The sequence below is a fragment of the Lutra lutra genome, chromosome 10, assembly GCF_902655055.1.
Source record: "Lutra lutra chromosome 10, mLutLut1.2, whole genome shotgun sequence".
NCBI classification, from domain to species: domain Eukaryota; kingdom Metazoa; phylum Chordata; class Mammalia; order Carnivora; family Mustelidae; genus Lutra; species Lutra lutra.
Genome location: NC_062287.1, coordinates 111,854,405 through 111,879,684, shown reverse-complemented (window position 1 = coordinate 111,879,684; position 25,280 = coordinate 111,854,405). Strand labels below are relative to the sequence as shown.

Sequence of the window (25,280 nt, the reverse complement as noted above, 5' to 3'; positions counted from 1 at the left end):
TTTCCACAGACGGTATGTTCTTTTTTTTTTTTAAGATTTTATTAATTTATTTGATACAGAGATCACAAGTAGGCAGAGAGGCAGGCAGAGAGAGAGGGGGAAGCAGGCTCCCCGCTGAGCAGGGAGCCCAATGTGGGGCTCGATCCCAGGACCCTGGGATCATGACCTGAGCTGAAGGCAGAGGCTTTAACCCACTGAGCCACCCAGGTGCCCCCAGAGGGTGTGTTCTTAAGGCCGTCTGTGAAGGGATCTTCGAGCAGTTTCAGGTTCTGGTCCCGGTACTGAAGCACCATGGGGACAGCTTGGGAGGTCACAGCGTCATCTTGCTCTGTTCAGGGAGGCTGGATTCCGGCCGGCGACGGGGCTGCAGGGCTGTGTGTGTGAGTTAAGGTGCGAAAGCCTCTTCTGTTGGATGTGTTGGCATGAGCTCTGCGGTGCACCCTAGGGCGCTGTCTGCACGGGCCCAGCGTGAAACACCGGGGAGGAGCATCGGTGCAGGCTGAGCCGTGTTCCCCTCATGGGCATGGTGAACCCCGAGCCCTAGAGTGTGGCTGTATTTGGAGCTGGGGCTTTGATTCAGTTGAAATGAAGTCCGTGGGGGGCGGTCCCGACCCCCGATCAGCACTTTGTCTTGTACAAGTGGACCCCACCCGGTCCCAACACTCAGCTTGTCGACAGCAGCAACCCGGGGTCCCTCTGAGAAGTGGCACAGACGTCCCCGTGGGCTTCCTGGCCCCTGCGACCTCAGCAGCCGAGCACCGACCCCACATCTCCAGGGCCCGGGTTTTGACTAAATGCAGGGAGAACATAGCCTCCTGAAGCCGTGCCCAATGCCCTCCTGGGTGTCGGTAAAGCATCTCTCTCCAGCTGTGACGAGAGCATGTGCTAGAGAGACAGCAGCTGGGCCCCCGGGGCAAGGGGCGTCCAGGTGGCTGGGCTTTTAATAGTGTGCAGGAGGCCCTCTGGCTGGGCCGCACCCGGACGCCCCCGAGGCTGTTGGCCTTACGTCTTGCCCTCCCGCAGCATCTTTGAAAACGTGGTCTGCGCCAGGCTGGGGAGAGAAAGTGGCCCTCCTGGTGGGCGCCGTTCTGATGCTCTGTCCCCTCTGGAGTCGTCCGACTGCTCAGCTCTCCTCTCCCCACGTAACCAGGCGGCCGGCTCCTCCCCAGCCTTGGGGCTTTGAGATCTGTGCGGTGGAGGAGCCCCGGCCTTCAGCTTCGAGGCTCCGGCTTCATGGGTCTCCCCAGAGAAGCAGTGGGCCTAGCAGTCCAGGCTTCAGAAGGGACGTCTGAATTCACAGTGTCACTCTGAGACTCACCAACTGTGTGCGTTGGAGTCCTAGTGCACCCTTTCTGGTGTCAGTGGGCTCATGTGTGCACTTGGGGTGCTACTCTCCGAGCTACATGGGGTTAATCCCCTTCCATATGCACTGATGATTGGGATGCACCAGCCACCGAGTGAACGCCACTAAGTCGGGGATGGGATACTGCCAGGGAGCCAAGGGAAGGAGGGTACCACATGGTCCCCAGGAACGCATGGAGGCTGCAGGGTGCCTCCTGGTAGACTGGGGGAGGCCGAGGAATGCTCCAGAGGAGCCTCGAGAACCAGGACCCGCAGCAGAGGTGGTAGAGAACATGAGCATTTGATGGTTTCAGGCCAGAATGTTGGACGCGTCCATCCTGCAACCAGGAGAGTCCTGTCTGTTCTCCTCTTTCCACCTGGGGTCCCTGGGCCCTGGGTGCCCTCCCACCTCAAGGTCTCCAGGGAGACCCCAGGGCCAGGCAGGGCGCGGGAATGTGGTAGGCCCTCGGCCACGGAGGTGGGGGGAGAGATGGGTGGTGGATGGATGGACGGGACCCGGGGGCCCCCCACAGGGTGCACTCACGCCCTGCACCTGTTCTGTCTTAACTTTCGAGTACAGTTAATTTCACTGTCTCTACCGCTGTACCTGGTTGCCAGGGCGATTCCTCTGGTCTGTTATTTCTGTTAATTTTTCACATTCCTGTGCCCTCCCAGACAGCAGCTATAAATATCCGCTGTGTTTTCTGGGTACCCTGCACGGAAGTCCCCCCTCCCCAGAGGGAGAGAATTCTGTTTCTGGAAGGACCCATGCCGGTCCTGGTTGGAAATCCTCAGCTGGCAGAGGGATGGCGTGTTCCGGCACGTGGAGAGCTGTGTGGGCTCTTCTAGGCTGTTGTGCTGGTTCAGGACGGGGGAGGGGGTGCCGGGGCCTGGTGTGGGATGCAGGCTGCTTTCCTCTCTTGCTGAGACACACGAAGGAGTCCTTGCGCCCACGCCGGTGGTTCTCATGGCGGCTTCCCGGGGGCGCTGGGCCCGGCGTCAGAGCTAAGCGTGCATTGGTTAGAAGCTGAGCTCGGTGCCCAGCACTGCTCAGCGGTTAGTGGAGACAGACCTGCCCTTCTCTCTCGGAGTGGACGCCAGTCTAGCCAAGAAGCAGACCTAGAATGTTCTGCGGGCCGGGCTCTCGGGCAGCATCAGCCGGTGTCACTCACGCCGGTCCAGAGTCCGATTCCGTTGTCCAGATGTGCTCAGGCTTGGTGGTCTCCTCCGGTGGCAGCCACCTTGCAGGAGGTGGAGTGCTGTGAGCAGGGGGGGATCACAGCCAGCGCCCTGCAGGCTCAGCAGCACGAGTTTCGTGGCCTTGTCTCTGCCACGTTCTGCCACAGGACCACTCCGGGCTCAAGGAGATGGGACGGAAGGCTCCCCTCGATGGGAGGTATTTGCGCAGTGTGTGGCCCCCTTGAATCCACTGCAGGATCCCAACCCTACCGTCCTCTAAATGCCAGCTCTCAGCGGGAGGCCGCGGTGGGCTGTGATTTAACCTCGTGGTCTCTGAAGTCAGCCGGTGGGTTTGAATCCTGCCGCCATCTGCCTGGAGCTCTGTGGTCCTGGGAAGCCATTCAGTCTTGCTGTGCCTTTCCCTCCACGTGTAGGAGGCTGTAGGGTGTCCCTGCTGGACTGTCCAGATTAAATGAGATATCGCAAGTACGGCATAGAGCCCTCAGGGGTTGCAATGATTGGCGTCCACTGCTTTGATGGGAAGCCACGCATCTACGGGTGATGTGGAGCAGAGGAGCCTGACCTGGCGGGGCTGTCGGTGCTCCCCTGACTTGGGCTGGGATCCTGGGAGGCTGCCGGGGGCGTGGCTGCTGGAGGCGTGGCTGCCGGGGGCGGTCCAGGCTGTTGTCAGCTGCCGGATGGGGAGGCATGGGTGGACTCAGGCGGAATGAGGCGCACACGGTGCTGGCAGCCGGGAAGGAGAGAGGCCGCGGGCAGGTTTGGAGAGCGATCAAGGAGGCCAAGTGGCCAGCTCTCAGGGATGGCTAGGATACGGGGGCCTCGAAATATTAAGGACGATGCCTTGGTTTGGAACCGGGGCACATGTGTGGTGTCCAGAACGTGTCAGCCCGCCACAGTTTCTTGGTGTCGGCAAAAGACCCAAACCCCCAGGTCAGAGAGAACGATCAGCGTTTGGCTCACCGCCGCAGCAGATTCAGAACACCAGTGTTTTGTCCTGGTTCTCTGCACCCAGATTCCTCCATAGTGGTGCCGACTGGGCGGTGAGGTGCTGCACACGGTGGGCCACGTTTTGGGAGGGAAGCTGTGGACTCGGGGAAGCGGAGGCTGCTACCCTGCACACTCAGCGTGCCCGGCCTGGCCCCCGTCGCTTCTGTGCCGGGTTACATTGGGGCCCTCCAAGACACATGGGAGCCCGAAGCCCCAGTCCTGTGAATGTGACCTTACTTGGAAGTCGGGTCTTTGCAGATGGTCAAGATGATGTCATTAAGGTGGCCCTGACCACCTTATCTGGCCTTGACACCAGTGTGACAAGTGTCCTTAAGAGAAAATCTAGACACAGACACAGAGAGAAGACGGTGTGAAGACATGGAGAAGACCGCTGTCTCTGAGCCGGCCAGCCATGGAGGCTGCCTTCAGGAAGCCGGGAGAAAGGCCCGGACAGGTGTTCTGCCAGCGCTCCCAGAGGGAGCAGCCTGACTTTGGGTTCCTGGCCCTAGGGCTGTGAGAGAAGGGACGGCTGCTGCCCTTTGCCACCTGCTCGTGCTGTTGTGTCCAGCAGCCCCGGGGAGCCGGGACATCTCTGAGGCAGAGAGGGTTAATGCCTGTCCTCATCAGATGGGCAGAGATGCTGGAGACCCCCCGCAGATGTGGGGCGCCTGTGGTCAGACCAGACTGGGCGGGAAGGTTTCCCTTTCCCTGAAAGAAACTTGTCTCACGGGAGGAAAAGGCCTCAGCCCTCCAGAAGGCTGCAGACCCAGCCTCAGTACCTGGAAATTGCACAAAGACAAAACCCTTTTTACCTTCATGGGCACCCCTGGGATGGAGAGGGAGTGGCAGCTAGGACCCCTGGGGTAGTTGTAGCAAGGGGTCCCCATCCCACTGGTGGTTGGAAACCAGTGGTACGTGCGCCCCTCACAGCTCTGGTTTCTGTTTTGCACCAATTCCATTAATTCAAGAGGCATCGGAAGTTGCCCTGGACATGGAACATTCCGGCACGTCCCCTCTAGTGGACGCCTCGGGCGGCCCCTTGGGCGCCTTCATTTGACAGCCACTGGTGCTTTCCCGAGCCCATGCCCGCCGGGGCCGCTCTTGCCAGGGGGTGAGCCGACCTGCCATGCTGCCCCTGGGCTCTCACTGCCACCATCCACGGCCAGACATCCTGCAGTCGCGGTGGCCGCTCTTCAAGGCCATGCGCCGTGGGCCAGCAACGGCTTCATTGCCTGTGAGGGGGGAGCAAACTTTGGGAAGAACCAGCACCAGGTTTTACAGTTTTACAGTAACATCTTGAACCTTTGCCAACTTGTGGGCAGAAGCACTGTTTCAAGGTCAAGGTGCTGTTCCTCGGTTGCGCGACGATGCTGGTGGGTGAATCCCGCACCCTCCCCGTTTCCTGTCTGCCGCGTGGATGTGGGAGTTTGCTTCGTAGTGAAGAATGCAGGAGGCAGCCAGACGTGCCCGGGTCCCCCAGAGGGAAGGGGGTGCTGCGTAGCATGCTGTCCCTCCCCGTCCCGCCACGGTGTTTCTGTGTCTCTGCAGTGCTCTGACCGACTGTTGTGGGTGGTGGCTGCCCCGGGTGTCGGTCCTGGCCTGTTGGGGTTCTAGCATTTTCTAGAGCCTTCCGTTCCTGGGCTGACAGTCCCCGTGGGCGTGTGGGCTGGTGTGGTGTGGTCATTGGTGTGGATTCACAGGCTTTCTCTACATGCCGTCTAGGTGATCTAGAAGCCTGGATCTATTTTATTTTATTTTTTTAAAGATTTTATTTACTTATTTGTCAGAGAGCATGAGCACAGGCAGAGGCAGAGGGAGAAGCAGGCTCCCCGCTGAGCAAGGAGCCCGATGTGGGACTCGATCCCAGGACGCTGGGATCCTGACCTGAGCCGAAGGCAGCTGCTTACCAACTGAGCCACCCAGGGGTCCCCTGGATCTATTTTAATTGGGAGCTGGACACTGGGGTGTTTTTTGGTTTTGTTTGGTTTTGGTTTTGGTTACTTTTTGCAACTTGGACTTGGGCTGCGGACTTCCTGTGTGAAGCCTTGTTAGGTGGGTTTGGGTAAGGGGTGTGGTGTCTTCTCGCATTTCTTCTGCTCCTACCCTGTTAGGAAAAGCTTTTTGAGCTGCCCAGGCCATCGATTAGCAGCGCTCACCACCTCCTGCACATTTCTGCGTGGAAACGGCTTCCTCTGTCCTCTTTACCTCCATCCCGTACCTACTGACCAAGCACACCAGCAGGGAAAGTCCATTTAAATAAGGAAAAGCACATTTTCTGGGCCCTGAAGCTTTCTCTTCTAACTAACCAGGTGTGGGTGGGGTGGGGGACACCTGCTCCCGGGTATGTCTGGAAAAGGGACACCCAGAGGTACTTGCTTCCAGGCCACCTGTTTTTCTGCAAGTGCAAGATGGAAATCCTAACATTTGTCCCTGGGAAAGTCAGCAGAATGCCTCCACATGCCCACGGCACAGGCTGTCCACTTGAATGCTGGTCCTCGGCTCTGGGAAAGTACCACTGGTTCCGGCCTGTGGAGGCTTCTGTGGAATTGAACTTGAACTTGGGGAGAGTGGTCTCCCTCCAGTGACCCCTTTGTTTCCCTCCACCGCATTGCTGTGTTCCGCCTGTAGGCATTCCACATCCTGCGTCACACTTCCCCTAAGCTTACTGTATTTTTTGTTGGTGATCTACCTGGTATCGCTTTTAAATGCCAGCTTCCAGTGGTTCGCTGCAGGTCCACAGAAACAGTAGGTCGTGTCCTGTCACGTTGTATCCTCTGATGCTGCTAAAAATCACTCCTGGTTCTGTTCTTGGGCGAGGATTCCCGGGAGTCTCCTACACGGGCAGTCACGTGGTCTGCAAATGGAAACAGCTTTATTTCCTCCTTTCCAATCAGGATGTTTTGGGTTTGCTGTTTTACTGAACAGAGCCTGTGACAACAGCCATCCCTGTCCTGTCCCCGTTCTCAGGGGAACATTTTCAGTCTTCTTTCTATAAGCATGATGTTGGCTCTGTGCTCTTCTGTGTACCCTTTCTTAGGCTGAGAAAGTTTCTCTCTGGTCCTTGTCCGCTGAGCGTTTGTGTCACAGATCAGCGTTAAGTTTTGGCAAAAGCTTTTTTTTCCAGCGATTGAAATGGTCATATGGTCTTATTGTTAGTTTGTTAATATGGTGAACTTCATTGATTTTTCTTTTTTTTTTTTTTTTAAGTTTTATTTATGTATTTGACAGAGAGAGGCAGGGAGAGAGGGAACAGAAGCAGTGGGAGTGGGAGAAGGAGAAGAGGCTCTCCACTGAGCAGAGAGCCCAACACAGGGCTTGATCCCAGGACCCTGGGATCACGACTGGAGCAAAAGGTAGACACTTAAATGACTGAGCCACCCAGGCACCCCTGATTTTTATTTATTTTATTTTTTTATTTTTAAAAATCTTTTATTTATTTTTTTGACAGAGATCACAAGTAGGCAGAGAGGCAGGCAGAGAGAGGAGGAAGCTGGCTCCCCACTGAGCAGAGAGCCCAATGCGGGGCTCGATCCCAGGACCCTGGGATCATGACCTGAGCTGAAGGCAGAGGCTTTAACCCACTGAGCCACCCAGGCACCCCCACCCCTGATTTTTAATGTTAAATCAATCTTGTGTTCCTGATATAAATCACCCTTGGTCATGGAATACGTACTGTCAGATTTCATTTTCTAAAATTTTGTTTTGAACTTTTGCATCTGTGTTCATGAAAGATATTGAAAGATATTGAACTATTGTTATTGTTTTTTTTTAATAATGGGGACATTGGCCTTATAGAATGAATTGAGAGTTTTCCTCCTCTTCACTTATCTGATAAAAATAGTGTAACTTCTCTGCTTTCATTTGATTCGTATTAATGTGCTATGCCTTGTCCTATCCTTTCACTTGTCAGCTATTTTTTTAACTCCCCTCCTTTTTAAACAATTTTATTTATTTTTTAGTCCTCTCCTTGGGGGACTAAACTGGGGCTTGAACTCACGCCCCCCCAGACCAAGAGTCACATGCTGTACTGGCAGAGCCAGCCAAGCGCCCTTTGGCTGTGTTTACTTTTAATGAACATTTCTTATACAAAGCTCAGAGCTGGGTCCTATTTAATGCGGGAAAACAGCGAGAGTTTGGTTTAAGTCTGTCTTCTTGCTGTGGCTTTTCTGCTTGTCTCCTCTGGTCTCTGTTCACCTTTTACTATCTTTGTGTGGACTAATAGAGTTTTGTGGTTCATTTTCTCTCCTTGGTTGGTCTGATAGCTGTAACCCTATTTTGGTGTTTGGTGGCTGCTTGAGGGCTTCTAGTAAAGACGTCGGTCTTCTTCCAGCCCGTCTTCAAGTGCTCCCACACTGCTGCTGTCTGAGAAACTTCAAGTCATTCGCTAATAGCGTCTGGCTAAGTTCTCGGATCCAGTCCTGTGTTCTTTCACGTATTTTAGAAACCCTGCACTACATTTTTTAAAAAAGCCAGCTGTCATTTAAAGAGGTTTAAATAAGAAAAAGCATATGGGGCACCCGGGTGGCTCCGTTGGCTAAGTGTCTGACTTGATTTTTGGCTCAGATCCTGATCTTAGGGTCGTGAAATCAAGCCCCACATTGGGCTCTGCACTGGGCAGGGAGCCTGCTTAAGAGTCTCTCTCTTCCTCCCCTTCTGCCCATCCCACAATCAATAAATCAGTGAATAAAGAAGAAAAGGCATATATTTACCCCTGTGATTATCACTCCCAGTTGTCTTCATTCTCATGTGTCATTTCAAGTTTTTATCTGGTTATCATTTCCTTCTCCCCGATGTCTTTCCTTTAACATTTCCTATAGGGAAGCCTTGCTGGTCATGCAGTCTTGTGGCTTTTACATGTGTGGAAAGTATTCATCTTTGAAAGATGTTTTCACTGATCATAAAATTCCAGTTTTTGCCTTTTTACCTTTCAGCCTGTGAAAAATGTTTTTCCATCGCCCACTCACTTGTATTGTTTCCAACAAGAAATCTGCCATCATTCTTAAGATTGAGTTTCAGATGTAAAAGGTCTCTGTTTTTAACAAATTGTCTGCTTTTTTTTTTTTAAAGACTTTAATTATTTGAGAGAGTGAGTAGGAGAGAGAGAGAACACAAGTGGGGAGGGGCAGAGGGAGAGGGAGAAGCAGACTCCCCATTGAGCGGGGAGCCCAACATGGGGCTCAATCCTGGAACACCAGGATCATGATTGGAGCTGAAGGCAGACGCCCAACTGACTGAGCCACCCAGGTACCCCACTTTGCCTGCCTTTAAGATTTTTCTCTTTGGGGGTATCTGGGTGGCTCATTCGGTTAAGCAGCTGCCTTCTGCTCGGGTCACGATCCCAGGGTCCTGGGCTCCCTGCTCAACGGGGTGCCTGCTTCTCCATGTCTCTCTCTGCCTGCTGCTCCCCCTGCTTGTGCGTGCTCTCTCCCAAATAAATAAAATCTTTTAAAAAGATTTTTCTCTTTATCTTGAGTTACGACTTATTGTGACACAGTTTGGTGTAGTTTTCTTATAGTTCTTGTGTGTGGATTTCATTGAGCTTCTTGAGTCTGTGGGTTTATAGTTTCCCTCAGATTTGTGTTTGGCTGAAATTCTTGACTATAGCTTCAAACAGTTTTTTTGTACCTCCTCCCCCTTTTCTCAGGGACTCCCAATTATCTTTGCATCATACTGCTTGAAGCTGGTTCATAACTTATTGATAATCTCTTCTATTGGAAGGCCTTGTCATTTCTGTATTTCATTTTGCTCCAATTCACAGATTTTTTTTATTTGATGTTTAATTTGCCACTAATCCCATCCAGTATAGTTTTCATTTTAGATGTGATAGTTGTCATCTTTGGGAGTTTATTGAGTTTTTGTCTATCACGCACATACAGAATATGTTGATATAACCTGCAGTGCCTTGCTTGCTGATCCTACCATCTGCATCCGTTTTTGGTTCATTTTCATCAGTTGATTATATTCCCCGTCATGGGTCACATTTTCCTGCTTCTTTGCATGCCTGGTAATTTTATCATTTGATTAACTTAGTAAATTTTTTTTTGAGATTTTATTTATTTATTTGACAGAGAGAGATCACAAGCAGGCAGAGAGAGAGCGAGAGAGAGAGAGAGAGAGGGAAGCAGGCTCCCCGCTGAGCAGAGAGCCCGATGCGGGGCTCGATCCCAGGACCCTGGAATCATGACCTGAGCCAAAGGCAGAGGCTTTAACCCACTGAGCCACCCAGGTGCCCCAATTTAGTAACCTTTTTTTGCTAAACACTGTGAATTATGAGCTTTTATCTTGAGTCTATTTTTGAATATGTATAAATATTCTTGACCTTTGTTGTGAGGTTTAGTCATGTGACTTAAAAAAAGTTCAGTCCTTTCACGTCCTACCTTCAGTTGTGTTTAGTGGGATTGTGGCACCTTTTAGACTTGACTGTTGACCATTCCCAAGGCCTGAGGTTTTCCAGGGTGGCTGCTGGAAACAGCACATTTCAGAGCCTTTGTGGTTGATGTGTATTGCTACCTCGTAGCCTTGGGATGCCTCTTTCCCCGGCTGCTGGTAGGTGACATGCTTGCATCAATCCCAGACTCTAGAATACACAGAGGGACCCTCTGCACATCTCCCATGGCCTTCGTGTCCAGTCTTCCCTCCCTGCTCCCTGTCCAGCAGACGGCTGCCATGGCCTCCCTGCATGCCCAGCCCCATTCTCCACCAGGAGCCCCCCAGCTTCGCTGGGTGGTCCTTTCTCTCATGATGGTCTAAAAGTTCATGAAGGCAGTAAGCTGGGAGCAATCATAGGGCTCACCTCATTTGTTTCCTGTCTCGCGTGTGGCTGTTCTGCATTTGGAAACACTTTTTTCATATATTTTTAGCACATTCTGGTGGCTGCAGGCAGGAGGCTTTGTCCAGCATTGTTACTCTGTCTCCCCTGGGTGTGGAGGTCTCGCTCTCTTTCGTCTCCTGCCCCAGTGCGTCCTCATCTCCTCCTCCTTCCACCTGCTCTTACCCTCCTCTCTTCCCTCCCTCTGCTTTCTCTCCATCCCTTTTCCCTGCCTCCCTGTCTCCATGCCCACCATCAGCAGCCACGGCTTCCCATTCATGACTCGTGGTCCCAGCACTGTCAGTTTTGCACTTTCTGGGGAGAACCGTCTTGCCCCAGTCTGCTGATGTGGGTCTCCCCCGACCCCACCACAGTCCAGTACCTGTGCCTGCTTTTCTTTGAGTGTGGACTCTGATGAGATGCTCGGGAAGAGGCAGCGTGGGCAGCGGGTTTTGCCCCAGCTCTCCTGTAGCGATATGAAAGATAAACACTACCCAAATTAAATGAAAACCATGAAGATGTAGCTGAAGAAACATGCACTTCGCAAGTGTGTGTTTTTAGCTTAAGGAAGGTGATTAAAGAAAATGTGACCTAGGGCACGTCTGTGGGGCAGGAGGAGGGAGGAGAAGGCGGTGACAGAGGGAACAGCAAGTGACAGGTGTGGACGTTCACTGTCCACTGCCCCCGGGGCTCAGCACTGAACCCCAGTTCTGTGTGTTTCCCCCCAAAGCCTGTATCTTTCCATTCCCTTTCCTAGTCTCTGCCACCTTGTTAGCCAGACGCTACTAAGGACCTTTTATAAACGTCAGAGGCCATGATGTCTCCGATGATTGTTTCCTTCTCCTGAAAAGATACGAGGTCCGGACTGTAGGTGCACATACGGCCCACGGAGAAATAAGAACTGTGTGGAAGGTAGTGCTCCCTGGAGTATAGATTCCCGGTGTATTAGCCGCTGTGGCTGACGTAGCACATTACCACAAGCTGGTGGCTTAAAGCAACAGAAATTTATCCTCTCATCCTTCCGAAGGCTGAACTTCCAAAATGGGAGCGTCTGCAGGGCCACGCTCCCTCTGAAGGCTCCTGGGGAAGGCCCTTCCTGCCTGTCCCAGCTCGTGGCAGCAGCTGGCAGCCCCCGACATTCCTTGGCTGACAGGCCCCTCCCTCCAGCCTCCTCCTCCGGCGTGGCGTGGCCTTCCCCCTGGGTGTTGCCAGCGTTCTCACGTGGCTTCTCGAAAGGACGTGTCACTGCCCAAGGGCCACCGTATGCACTGCAACCTCACTTAGCGAATCACTTAGGCGGGGACCCTGTTTCCAGGTGAGGTCCCATTCCGAGGTCCCATTCTGAGGTTCTGGGTGGATGTGAATCTCAGGGGCCCCACCCAGCACGGCGGGGCCTGTGGATCTGTCGTAGCTTGAATAACACGTGCGTGTTTCTGTTTCGAGAAGCGTAAACTCGGGCGGCAGTGAACCGTGTTTTAGTGGAACCCTTAGCTTGTGGCCGTCCAGGAGTGTGTCTGTGGGCGGTGTTTTCCTGGTCGGTCAGGGACGAGGATTCAGCACAGCCTTGCGTCTCTGCACAGGCAGACGGGTACTTCCGAGCACGTGATCTCTGTCCTCGGATGCTTGGGAGGCTGCAGACTCTGTGGGCGGCGCGGGGGTCGGCAACGTGGAAGCTTTCAGAAGCTTCATCTTTCACACCTGCTCAGAAGCAGGCAGCTCCTGGCGGGCCCACCAGCCGGTGGTCCCTGCGAGGAGGAAAACCCGTTCCTGGACCAGCTTCTGCTTCCTTTTCACGTGGTCCCACATGCTGCTGGAGCGGCTTTCCTTTTGTTGTTACCAGAATCTCCAAAGTCCACCTGCTGGAAAAAGGCACAGAATAGATTGTAAACCCTATCCCACGAGGGATCCTGCCTCTTTCTGCTCCGAGGGGACAGGGAGTGGGTTGGGGGAAGGGGGTGGACAGGGTGGCTCGGTTCCCAGCTTCCCTAGCCAGGAAGCAGCAGTGCCGGGAGACAGCCCTGAGGACATCTGTGAAGGACCCCGAGTCTGTGGCACTCACCGAGCTCTCCCTTTGCTCGGCTGCCGTCGGGGCTCTGGGAGACATGTGCGGTGATGCCCCATCGGTGCCGCCGTCCAGCCCCATACCCCCAGAGTGCACATGTCGGGTGCATCTGTACAGCTGCCCAGGGAGGCGCACGCTCCCCGCTGAGGCCTCTGGCGATGCCCACGTCCTGTCTGAAGTGGTTCTTCCACTCCCGGGACCTTTGACTGAGAAAGCCGATGGAAACACAGAGCAAGGTGCTTAAAAGATGGCTTCTTTCCACCAAAGTTGCGGGAGAGAGCTCACGTTCGCACCCGTAGCGCCTGCCCCCTTCTGGGTGTTGAGGCCTGTCTTGGGCGCCCTTCCTGGTGGTGAGGTCAGGGAGGGGCCGGCAGGATGGCGTGCACGGTGGCGGTGGCGGCCGCTTGTGTTTCGGGAGTGGCCCGCGTGCCGGCGCATAGGGCTGTGCTGGGCGTCCTGACAACCGCCTGCTCCTTGGGGTCACTGCTCAGTGATGACCTTCCTCTTACTGGAGCCTCGGGTGCCCCCGGGGGTGCTCCCCTCACGCCCACTGCTGCAGCCTCGGGCTGGCCCCCCAGCAGGGGCAGGGGCCTCGAGAGTGGAGGTGGGACTTCCCTGGCTGTCTAGATGGAATTTTCATGCCCAGCCCAATGCCCTGTGGACCCCAGTGAGAGGTTAGGAGATAGGGCCTTCCAGCAGGTGATTAAGGTCAAGTGACACCATCATGGGGATGGGACCCCGATACTGGAGGGTTAACGTCCTTGTAAGAAGAGACCCGGAGGCTTCCCTCCCTCCTCGAGAGTGCCCCGCTCGCCACTTGGAAGGGGGTTGTCACCAGGAGGAGACCACAGCCACCTGCCCCGGTCTCTGACTTCTGGCCTCAGGGGCTGTGGGAGATAAGTGTCTGTTGTGTAAGCCCCGAGTCCAAGGTATCTTGTTACAGCTCTGGGCAGAGACCCCGAGCCTCGTCCCAGGCCGGTCCAGCGGAACCCCTGGGTGTTACCGGGCTCCTTCTCTCCTGCAGCTTCCCCATGACTGTCCGCACGGTCAGGGTCCGGGCCGTGGTCTCCCCTGAGTGCTAGGTGTGGGGGGCGGTCAGTACCCCTCCCCGGCTGGTCTGTCCTGACGTTCCGGGCTGCGGCGGGAGCACACGCTGAGCCCCCCTGCCCAGCCACGTGCTTTCTGTCTAAAATGACACGCCAAGCTGTTAGAGGAAATACGTTTTCACCTGCTTTCACGGATTCGCCCCCATAAAGACAAAATCTTGAAAGTGTGAAGACGGACCATTTCAGGTGAGCGCTGGCTGGCGTTATTCCAGATATGCCTGAATTATTATATCATGCACTTGGGTACTGGGCTGAGACCCAACAGTCTCTGGGAAATAATGAGAGAAAGACCGTTTTGTTAGTCATTACCTATTCTGGAAAATGTATTTGTCTTGCCTTTTGTTTAGCAAAGTGACAATGCACGTTATTCTAATGTGGGTTTTCTCGTAATTTATGTTCCATTGAGAATGTAATCTAAATAGTTAAAAACGTGCTATATTAACGCGTGTGGGTGGATTTTCATACAAATAGCAATCAAAATAAATCTCAGCGTCGTTCAAAAGATTCCAACAAGGACAGCCCCTGAAAGATCGCAGATTACCCATTAAAAGTCAAAACACAAATTACAATTCATGAACATTATAATTTCAAATCACAGTCCTTTAAAACAGAAGCACTTAAATTCAGTTTTCTGAAAAATTAGTTTCATTGACTATTTCTATGGGCTTAAAACAAGCCACACGATTCCACCGCTCAGCCGTCCGTGCGGAGAATCGGCATCTCCCTGCCCATGTGTTCTGCTTAGAGTTCGGTAGACACCGGAGGCACGTGGATGGTTTGGTGCCATCAGACGTTCCTGAGACAGCTGGGGTGGACCCAGGGCCACCTTGGAGGTGCTGCAGCCTCAGACCACTGCCAGAGTACCCACACCGCGATAGCGCGAGGCAGGTGACCGGCTCAGTCTCCAGTGGGTACAAACACGACCACTGTGGTCTAGTAAGTGTACAGTAGAGCATGTGTCTAAGAAACCATGTGCAAGTCTTAGTGAAAAATTACTTTGTTGCTCAGAAATGCTGAGCACCCTCTGAGCTCTCGGTGATCCTAATAGTGATCACAGATCAGATAGAATCGTAACGAACATTTGGAAATGTGGCGAGAATTAACCACAGCGTGACACAGAGACACAAAACGAGCAAATGTGGTTGGAAAAACGGCGCTGATAGGCTTGCAGACCTGCAGACCCACCGTGTGTAAGGTACAGAGTGTCCACGTAGCACCACGAAGCAAAGCATGGCGACAGGAGGTATGCCTGTATCAGCTTCTGGGACCAGGAGTTTCGGAAGGGAAGTCGGAACCGTCCTTGTGGCAGGGGGGCGTTGTGGACCTTCGTTGGCTGGTCTCCTATCTGAGCACTTCCCTGGCTCACACTGTCCTGCCTTTTCTCCGGTCCATCCGTCTGTCCATCTGTCCCTGCAGTGTGGGAGGAGGTGGAGGAGATGGGTGTCAGCAGGTGTGTCAGGAAGGTGGCTCCATGCTTGTGGCCTGCACTGGGCCCTGAGGGCTGGGATGGGGGCGTGGGAGTGGCTGGGTGTTGGGGCGGCCAGGGGAGGCCATTCCAGGGGCACTGCTCGCAGATAAGAAGTCTCTGCTCCTGGGAGAAGCCGGATGACAGTGTCAGAGCTGTCACCCATTCCCAGCCCTGGCCGAGCACCTGCACCTCCTGTGGCACGTGAAAGACAGCCTCCTGCTCCAGGTCCCAGGTGGGGCTGGGAGCCCCGGGACAGGCTGAGCTTAGGAGTCCCAGGGATGGACATCTCTGGGACCATGGATGGTGCTGTGGGGTTTGACCAGGCTGCTGAGAACTGGCTGTCATGCTTGGTGTTTGCACACCATTGTCCACGCAGGGAAGGGCCATCCCAGGGGATGGAGCTGGGGCGTGGGGTCTCCTGGCGTCCTGGGAGCCTGCAGAAGCGTCTCCACCAGGAGGTTGGCACAGCAGCTTTAAACTCCCCTCCAGACCCTCTCTTAGCAAAATCAAAGTCATGGGTGCAGAGGACACCCGGATTCCCGCAGCCGCGACAATAAGAATTAAAGAAAACCCACCCTGAGTTTAAACACTGTCCTTACAGGGAACGGCAGGACTGAGGAAGCTGCAGCCTCACCCCACAGGGCGGCAGGTGTCCCGAGCGAGTAACATGGTATGTGGGGGGAGCCCCACCCTGCCTGGAGCGTCTGATGCTGGGCCGGGGCCCCAAAAGCTGGCCAGAGCCCAGCACGGGTTTGGAGACTGTAAAAGCATTTTCATAACCAGACACCTGCTAGTTTTCAGATCTCTGTGACCTTCCATTTCCCCCTAGAAATCTCAGAGCTCTGTAATTTTGTATGATGTACCCAGTTCCCAGACTCCGTAATTGAACTTGGCTGCTGGTAACCCATTGTCTAGCAGGTGTGTCCACCCCATGCAAGGCCCCACAGACCGCGCTGCCCAAGCCGGAGCTGCCTGGGGGAGCTGGCCTTGCCGCCAGCTTTCCATGGTGGCAGGTCAGCGTGCACCCGGCCAGAGGACCCAAGCCACGCTGCCTTCTCGGGGCATCCCCAGTGCTTCTGCCGGCCAGAGGTCACTGCAGGGAGCCCAACTAGGGGCTGGGCCCGGGACGAGCTCCTGGCTCCCCAGGCCGCCCTATCCCTCTGGGCCATGGAACCCTGTTTGGATTTTACATTTCATCTCCGATCCCAAGTAGCACCGGTCGGTGAGAGCCAGAGACTAGGCGCTAGCTGAACTTTTCCCTGGTGGGTCAGGGTCCAAGGGAGAAAAGGCAGGAAGCTTGCGTGGAGAAGGAGTTGAACAATAATACATTTGTTCACTGAGCGGGGGCAGAGGGAGCACGTGGGACTCTGTCCTGCCAGTTCGGCTTCCTGTGCACCTATGACTGCACAGGTCATTGCATTAAGGTCAATGCATTAAAAAAATATCCAAACATATACATCAATGCAAATAGTTTGCCTTCTGCCCGCTGCCCTCCTTCAGCCTTCCTGTTGAAGACGGTGTGCTTGGCGCCCAGACAGGGGGTGACCCAAGTTCCCCTTCCCCGGGCTGTACCCTCCTTTCCCCTTCAAAGCTCCCTGCTTACAGGGGGTGTTGTCTTGGAGGTTTCCCGAGAGGGGCTCCAAGGGCAGGTCTGCTGTCCACCCTGCTGAGTAGGGCCTGTCCTGTCCCTCCCTCAAAGCCTCAGGAAGGACTGGGGGCCATGTCCTGTACTGGCTGCCCCTTATCTCTAGGTCAGGAGCAATAATGACCCCCTCTCCCATGTTCTGTGAGAGCATTGGCCCTTCCAGAAACATCCACCGTGCCCGGGACCCTACCGGGCGCCCCTCGGCCTCCCCTGCCCGTCTCCTTTCACAGTTTGGAGTAGACTTGGTTCATCAGAGGCTTGTGTTGGAAAAACCATTGCAGACCTTAGGTCATCGTCATTGCAGTTTTAAAAAGTTACTTTTATTTATTTATTTTTTTTTTTAAAAGATTTTATTTATTTGTCAGAGAGAGAGAGAATGAGCACAGGCAGACAGAATGGCAGGCAGAGGCTGAGGGAGAAGCAGGCTCCCCACTGAGCAAGGAGCCCGATGTGGGACTCGATCCCAAGGCGCCGGGATCATGACCTGAGCCGAAGGCAGTTGCTTAACCAACTGAGCCTCCCAGGCGTCCCTTAAAAAGTTACTTTTAATTAAAAGGATTATCACCCTATAGAAAGATAAGAAAACAGAACAACAACTCTATGTCCACCATCAGAATGAGACATTTTACGAGTTTGCCGTGTTTTCACATTTAGCTTTTCCAATTTTCTCTACTGAAATACCGTCTCTCCGGGGATGTTCAGCCTGGCTGCCAGCAGCGTCCTGTCACCGTCCTCCCTTGCGAGCTGTGGTTCTGCACCCGGGTCCATGGGTCACTACAGCCGTGGTCATCGGGGTTGCCGCTCTGTCACTACGGCTGCGGTCATCGGGGTTACTGCTCTGTGCACAAGAAGCTTCGCGTCAACATCTCGTTTGCTCCGGGGCGAGTGTGTGTGCTGGGGATTAGTTCTCCGCACAGTAGCTGGGCCGTGGTGGCTGGACGGGGGGTTCACGGGCAGGTGCGGCTCCAGCTCTGAGTCAAGAGGAAGGAAGGTCTGTGTAGCTGGGGGCATCAGGCCTCACCGAGGCTGGAGCCCCAAGCTTGATGGAAGGACGTTGGGGGACCAGGGAGAGACGGTCAGCTGGAGGGGCTGCTGCCCACAGGTGGCAGGAGGTAGACAACAGCCCTCGTTTATCCTCAGATGCGGCGGGCATGGAAGCGGGGAGCTTTTTCAGGACTGTGGTTACAGAGACAACCTGGTTAGACGGCGATTCCCCTCGCCTTCCCGGGCTGCCCTTCTCTATCCTCCCACCCCCCTTTTGCTGCGGCCTCATGCCCATGGCGCAGACCTTGTGTGTGACAGCCCGGTTGCCTCCGGAGCTCAGCACCAGTTCCTCCAGGTCCAGTAGGGGCCGCCCCAGCCCCGAGTTGCAGTGTTTGTGCGCGGACCCCGTGCAGCCCCCTGGGGGGGCGGTCTCACTGCCTTGAGGATGAGTGAATCGTAGACATTTGAGGGCATGGCATGGGCGAGTAGTCACCGAGTCCTGGGGCCAGGGTGACACAGATGAGGGTGCTGTTGGGAGAGTCCACTGGAGTAAAAACCCCCTTCTGCCCCTGTACATGTGTGCGTGTGTTTATTAAAACAGAGCCAGTGGGACCTTGACATTTTTGTCTGCGATCTCCCCGGGCCTGCAGCGCTAGCCTGATGAAGTCCGCTGCAGCCGGGGGCACTTGGTTTGGTTTTGTTTTTCTGTGCGTCTCCTGTCCCAGGTCAGCTCTGGCGTTCCCGGGGGCGATGGAAGCGGTGAGTGGGAAATCTAGCTGCCCCCGCTGCCCCCACCAGCCGAGGTGCGAGGGGGTTCGGCAGCCAGTTCAAGACCTTACGTTTCCCTGGAACACGACAGCCGTAAAATACGGAGCCTTTGTGAAAATGGCCTTTACTGGCGTTCCTTCTGTTTTTCCTTGTTCACAGGCACCCCGGGGTGGGCGGCTGAGAAAACAGGCTCTGGGGGGGTCATTGTACTTTACGACCTGTTTTTGTAGCTCCCCCCCGCCCCACCCAGAGGTCGGTGATGCCAAAATGTTTGCCGGGGCAGCGGGTAACCTTCCCTCCTCCGACCTGGCAGTGACTTTTCCGAGGGGGGCTGGGTTTCGTGACGCAGCTGTCTTCAGAGCCCGCCTGTCCCCCACCCCCGACAAAATGCAGGACACCTAGTCCTGTTTGAACTTCCAACGAACGATGAATGTTTTTTTTAGTGTAAGTACGTCCCATCCAATATTCGGGAAATACGATAAAATGTATTCGTGGTTTATCTGAAATGCAGATGTGGCCGGTGCCTTCTCTCTCACGTGGCCCTGGTGACCTGGGCCTGGGAGTCCTGCCCAGGAGTTAATAATTAAATGTTTTCCCAGGGCTTTGCTGTTCCCACGGGTCTGCTGGTCTCATTGCTCAAGCCCCTGATTAAGGTCAGGACCTTCTGCTCAGGTCTGCCTAGGCTCCCGGGCTGTCCTGCAAAGGACCAGCTTGCATGTGGCCTCCTCTTCCTCCTTGGACTCGTCCAGTGGGGCCTTTTGCCCCCGCACTTTGGTGGCAGACACGTCCCTTCATGACCATCACCCCCCAGCCACTGCAATGGGCTGCAGTGGGGTGTGGTGGCGGGGCCACCTGCGGAGATCCATGGGTCGCACGAGCAGTTGGGACACGGGAGCCCTTCCTTTTTGGGTTGTCAGGTCTGTTTCTGGAGCTGAGTTTGAGTGTAGCTGGGCATGACCGTCCTCCAATCCTTCCCGCCCCCTTTAGTTTTCTGGAAATGAAACCCTCCTGGGGGTTATGCGCCTTTCACAGTTCAGACCTGTGTGTCCACGACGGGTCACCAGTGCCACAAGCCCAGTTGCAGACGTGTCATGTGGTTAGTGATGTGACCATTAAAGACAACGAATTCCTGACAATCATCCTCTCCAAGCATCTGCCTGGAATCTGCCCCTCCGGGAAGCTGCCAGCAGATCGGGCACACGGTGGGCACTCGTGCACGCCGGCTGTGGCTGCGTCTGCCACGCTGTCCGGCCGTCTCAGGGCCTGTGCTTTGGCTCCTCTGCCCACGTCTCCCTGTCCACTGAGCACCCGCGGTGCCCCCAGTGCTGGGGGGTGGGCGCTGGTGATGAATAAACAGAGACCCAGTGCACACGGACCCCGAAATGATGCCTGAGCAAGAGGACCCGGGAAACGGAGCACATCGAGGCTGTGGGGGGTTTTGAGAAAAAGAGCCGGGGCGGGCAGACATGGCAAGCAATGGGTTTCTTAGGTTTCAGGCCAGAGGTGCTATTTCGAAGTGGGGGTGGAGTGCATGGCGGGGGAGGGGGGGCGGCACTGTGTGTCTTCTGGGAAGTAACCGCGGGGCTCGGAGCATCCCATTTGCTCTTGGATTGTCTCAGACGTGCAAGGCCGCGCACAATGTGGTGGGTCCCGTGCTGTGCCGCGTTCTGCTGGGAGCTGGCCACCTGCCCATCTTCCAGGTGCAAACACCAAGCCCTGCGCCGCCCTGAGTGGGAGCTTTCCGGAGCCAGCGCCCATCCTCCTTGGGAAGAGCTGGTGGACCCGTTGTGCCCGGAATGGCCTCGTTAGTCCCCGCCTGCACCCGGCATCCCCTGACGGGTCACTCCTCATTAGAGAGGGATCCCCTCCTGTGAGTGCGAGGCCACCTTCTCTGGGTCCCCTCTGCGTCCCCTGGTCCCTGCTGGGTTCAGAAGAGACACAGACAGGTGATGAGGAGGGAAGACGCGGTTCTTTATTGGAGCAGAGGGTGCTCTGGGCCAACTTACCCCCGTCCGGACGGGAGGAAGCCACTGGAGGCCCCCCGTGGGGGACCTCATGCCTGTGTCCATGCTGACGGCTGAGGCGGTGAGCGGCGTGCCTCTCCCGCTGTCCCTCACGCCCAGGAGCGGGCAGGTTTGTGTCTCCAAGCCCCCGGGCTGCAGCCTGTGCTCCCTCTTGAAGGGGCTGCCTGGTGCTTCTCCTTACGGTCCCTGGGGGAGCTTCCAGGGGCAGCGTCACAGCCCAGTTCTTTCAGAAATTCTCATGCTGGTGTTTTCGTAAAGCCTCCCCAAGTAACTTCGGTGGCCAGGATGAAGAACCAGGGTTCTAGAGGGTACCGCTCCTTGGAACCTGGGAGGTAGTTGCAAATAATTACACGTATGCAATTCTGAAACGTATTTACAAGTGAACGTTTGTTATTTATTGTAACATTGCAATTAGACACTATTTATTGTAACATTGCAATTAGACACGATACAGAATTAATTATACATTGTTACAGTAGCTCTATGTGGTCACTGTTACTGTGTCATATGTTACAGAGTCTTTGCATAGCATACAAGGAGCACGTGGCTAGCCACTACAGCCAGGCAGGTGGGGACCCTGCTCAGACGGAGCCAGGAGCACCCAGACCCTCTCCCCAGCCACCGCTGTCTTGTCCCTCGCCAGAGTTTGCATTCCTCTGATTGAGAAAGCATGAAGTTGAGCTCGCAAAGGCGGCTGGCTGTGAATACAGAAAAGACCCCTGGCTCTGAAATTTTAATTCGGAATCACGCGGGGGTTAGCTTTGGAGATTTTAATTGGAAAAAAAGATAATCTTCCCGGGTGACTTGGAGGATCTGCTCTTTGAGATGTGACTGGCCGGGTGACCCCTTGCAGGGGGTCTCGAAGGAGGCAGAGGTATGAGTGAACAGATGGATCTGTTGTCAGGCTCTCACGCATGGCGGGAGGACTGGGAAAGGGACTGATACCAAGGAGGGGAGGCTGAGGTGCACCTGGAGAGGGCATGCTGGGGGAGGGGTGGTTGCTGGCATTCATCCCTGCCCCTGGGTGTTACAGGGCTGTCCCCAGCATTGTCAGAGCTTTCTGATGGTCACCATAAACCAGAAATCTGGGTTTGCATAGATATTTAAAACCTCGTGCAGGCCAAAAACACTTGTCTGTGGGTTCCACGATCTTGGTCCTTTCTCCAAAGACGGTGCAGATACTCTTGGCAGCAAGGGAGCCCCGACCCTGGTCATGGTCTTGCTCTTTGCTTTGTTATGTTAGGCTTTGTGTGCACCTGGGTGTCTGGTGAGCCCGGGAAGGTCTGGGGTGCAGATGGGAGCGCCCCCCAGTGGCTGCCAGCCTCCCCGGACTGGCCCCGTGGGCAGAGCAGCGGGATGCTTCCAGCTCCGGCGGGCGCTTGCTGAACTTAAATAGAACTCTGGAAATAAAACAGTGGGTGTCCATTTTCCCACGATGAACACAGAATTGTCGCTGGGTGAACCATGCCCCACCTGGGACTTTTCTGGGCCTCCCCCGGTCACGAAACACGGGAGTTTGCTAGGCCTAGAGCCTGGGGCAGGTGCACAGGTGAGCTCCTCCCTCCCCCTCCCTCCCGTAAATGGCTGGATATCTGTTTGGGGGGGGGGCAGTCCTCCGTGTGTAGGGGACTCATTCCTTGCAGCTGTGCCTTCTGTGGAAGGATGCCGTGACTTAACCAGACAGTCTGTCAACGATCGGGGTGACCTCCGTCCCCGGTTGCTCAGGACAGCCCCTTTCTTGCGGGGGACACCCCTGCCCACTTTCCATGTGAACAGGGTCTTGACCTCCTTTACAGAGTTCACGAAGATGTGGACTTGCTGCTTTGGGACAGCACGCTCTCTGTCAGCCCCCCCACATCCCTGGCTCACACCAGCTCGTATCCTAACCTCTCCTGACCCCTGCCCACAGAGACGGGGGTGTCACTGGGCAGCGTACTCCCGGAGTTATGCCATGTCCTCCTTCGTCCTTCCCATCAGCCGCAGTTGGCATCCCGAGCTGGTCTTTGCTGGGGAACTAGACTTAAAGATGGGGAAGCCACACTCCCAGCCACCACAGACTCTTGGGGACCCCTGAGTCTCCCCCAAGTCAGCCTGCTCATGGCTTTGGGCTCTGCCAGACTCCTGGGCCCTGGGACTATCTCCCTTCTGAGTCTGGCCCTGTCGTTTGCCTTTCTGTTCTGTTTCTACATGTTACCCATCATTACTCTGTGTTGAGGCAGAGCGGTTATGGAACCATGAACTGGTACTGTTCTGACCCGCAGCTTGCGTTTCTTCCTCTCCTGCTGCCCTGCCTTCAAAGAAAAACAGAAGGGACCTTCTCTTCTTGCCTTAGAAGGCTTCAGACTGACCCAAGCCCTTTGGTGGATCCCCGTAGGCTATGGTCTTGGCCATGGCTGGTTAGGGCTCCATGTGCTTGCGGTGTTGCCCAACTCGGGGGCCAGAGCCTGCGGGTCTCTGTCCCGGCCATGGCTGCCTTCAGGTCCGGGCTCTGGGGGCAGCCCAGGGGGGGAGGTGTGCTGTGTTCTCCCTACCTCTAGAGGCCCATGCGTCACGCTCCACAGCTCTGCCGGCTGTCGCACCAGCAGGTGCAACCATGAACCTGAGACGTCGGTCTCCATCGAGCCCTGGGGTTTCTGTGTGCAGTTTTCCCATGCCCCGGTTGTGTTTCTTCTCCCCCTCCTCACAGACGCTGGGCAGCCATGCCGCGCAGCCCGACCTCCAGCGAGGACGAGATGGCCCAGAGCTTCTCCGACTACTCGGTGGGGTCAGAGTCGGACAGCTCCAAAGAAGAAACCATCTATGACACCATCCGGGCCACAGCAGAGAAGCCCAGCACCGCCAGGACGGAGGAGAGCCAAGGCAACACGCTGGTCATCCGTATCCTCATCCAGGACCTGCAGCAGACGGTAGGCCCTGTTCGTCCCAGTGCAGCATGACCTCCAGGGCACCTGGGTCACCTTCCGCACGGCCTGTCCTGGCGGCGTCCCGCACGTCGTGCACCTGCCCTGCCCTCCCCTCCTTCCCGTCACCTGCACCTTTGCCCGCCTCCTAGCGTGCTGCGGCGCCTCGGTCCACTTACTGAGCTCCCATTACGGGCCGGGCAGAGTCCAGACCTCGAGGGCTCAGGGACCAGCCTTGGGGAGGAGCTGCAGGATTTTCTCCCACGCTGCTCCTTCTGGCTTGCAGGCTGGGTTCCCTGTTTCAGGGCCAGCGGCCACGTGCCCATGGGCCTCTCCGTACCTGCCTTCATCCCCGGTGCTCTCCTCGTTGTCCGCCGTGATGTTCTCGGGCGTTCCCTCATGGTGTGACCGCTTGGACCCGTTCTGTCCTGTCCCTCGGAATTCCTGACGGACCGTGGCGGAGGTTCCGGCTTCTCCGTCCTCAACTCGACAACTATTCTTTTGAGCCACTGGTTCCTTGTCTCTCTTTTTCTTTTTATCAGGTTTTGTGGTTTCTTCTTCTCCTCTTGTAGATCTTCCTTCTTTTACCTGGGTCGCGTCCTTTCCTGCTGGGCGTGCCATCTGGTTTCCGCCTCCCTCCTCTCCTCCCGCTCACCTTCATCGTTTCCGGGCTGTTCCGGCTCAGCTTGGGCAGCTGTCCGCCGCGTGCTGTCCCTCCGTTGCTCTGACTGTGTGGGGCGAGCTCTCCTCAGCTCCCTCCCGCCCCGATGCCGAGTGTCCCGCAGACACAGTCCCTCTGTGGGAAACCCGGGTCCCGGGGTCGGCGCCCGCGCGTCCTTTGGGAACGCCCTGCGTGCTGCCGCGGGCCGGATGTCGAATTAACGTCCTTGCGCGTGTCACTTCCCTGAGTCGGTGAAGCAGCCTGAGCCGGGCAGCCCTGGCGAGCAGTCCTTCTGGGCGTGGTGTCACACAGAGTGAGCAAGCCTGTAACCAGCGTGGACGAGGAGGCGGGACGTCACCCACCCCACACCCCCACCGACGCCCTCCTGGTGCCAGCAGATGGGGAGGATCAGGTGGCCTGGGACGCTCGGCCTGGAGCCTCTGAGCCTGCCACTGGCTAGTGTTGGACATGGTCACTTGCTGCCGCGTTGGCTCCTGTAGCTTGTTGTCACCGGGGAAGGCGGCCCGTGGACGGCCGCACAGAGGGCACGGCACGGCGGCCGGTGCGTCCGAGATGGATTGGAGTCAACCTCCCTGCTGTCCGCCCTGTGTTTTGGGGAACGGCACCGAAAGGTCTTGAGCCTAGGGCCCACCTGCGGGCGTGAAGTGAGCCGGTGCAGACCGGGCATGCAGCTTGGGCCAAGGGACAGCAGGGGCCCATGAGCATCTGTTACCTCCGTCAGTGTCCTTGCTCGAGCCAGCGCTGCCCACACCCGGGGGCACCCACACCAACAACGGACAGAGAGACTGTTTTGCCATCGTGGCTGTTGAGATGCCCCACGGGTCGTGAGTAAGAACGTGGGACGTTGGAAAAGTCACCACAATGCGTGACATCTTGCGGGTTTTGTGAGTATGGGGTCGCGGGAGCTGGCCTGGAAGCCTGTGTCCCTCCCTGGCCTGTCGTGACCTCTTCTTGGCAGGGGGCGTGGTGGATTCTGTCCACCGTGCCAGAGGCTTCGGGAACCTGTCGGGAATTCCCGACGGAGAGACACCTGTTCCCCAGGCCCACAGCTACGAAGGCCTGCCAGGGGTTTTGTCTCTGCTCCCGAGAGCGTAATTGTTTCCGGAACCTTCTAAAGATCACCTCTCTTCACTTTGTTAAGACAAACAAAGCCCCTGGAGGCTGAGGCCAGCACTCCCACGGGCATGAACCCCGGCAACAAAGTAGCCGTTGTTCCCGTGTGTGGGCCCTTGCCAGGGTGAGTTCTGGAGCCAGGGACGCGAGATGGACCCTGGAATCTCGCCTGGGGCCGGTTTCTCACCCGGT

General features: G+C 55.8%; 1 protein-coding gene across 1 annotated transcript in view; it reads left to right on the top strand.

Moving 5' to 3' along the window:
• Positions 1-25,280, top strand: part of SHANK2 (SH3 and multiple ankyrin repeat domains 2) — a 463,356-nt gene that overhangs the window by 42,352 nt on the left and 395,724 nt on the right. Inside the window, exon 2 of the mRNA XM_047692580.1 lies at positions 23,080-23,299. Within this exon, the coding sequence (XP_047548536.1) occupies positions 23,093-23,299 (207 nt within the window). The 5' untranslated portion in view covers positions 23,080-23,092. The remainder of the gene's footprint in view (positions 1-23,079; positions 23,300-25,280) is intronic.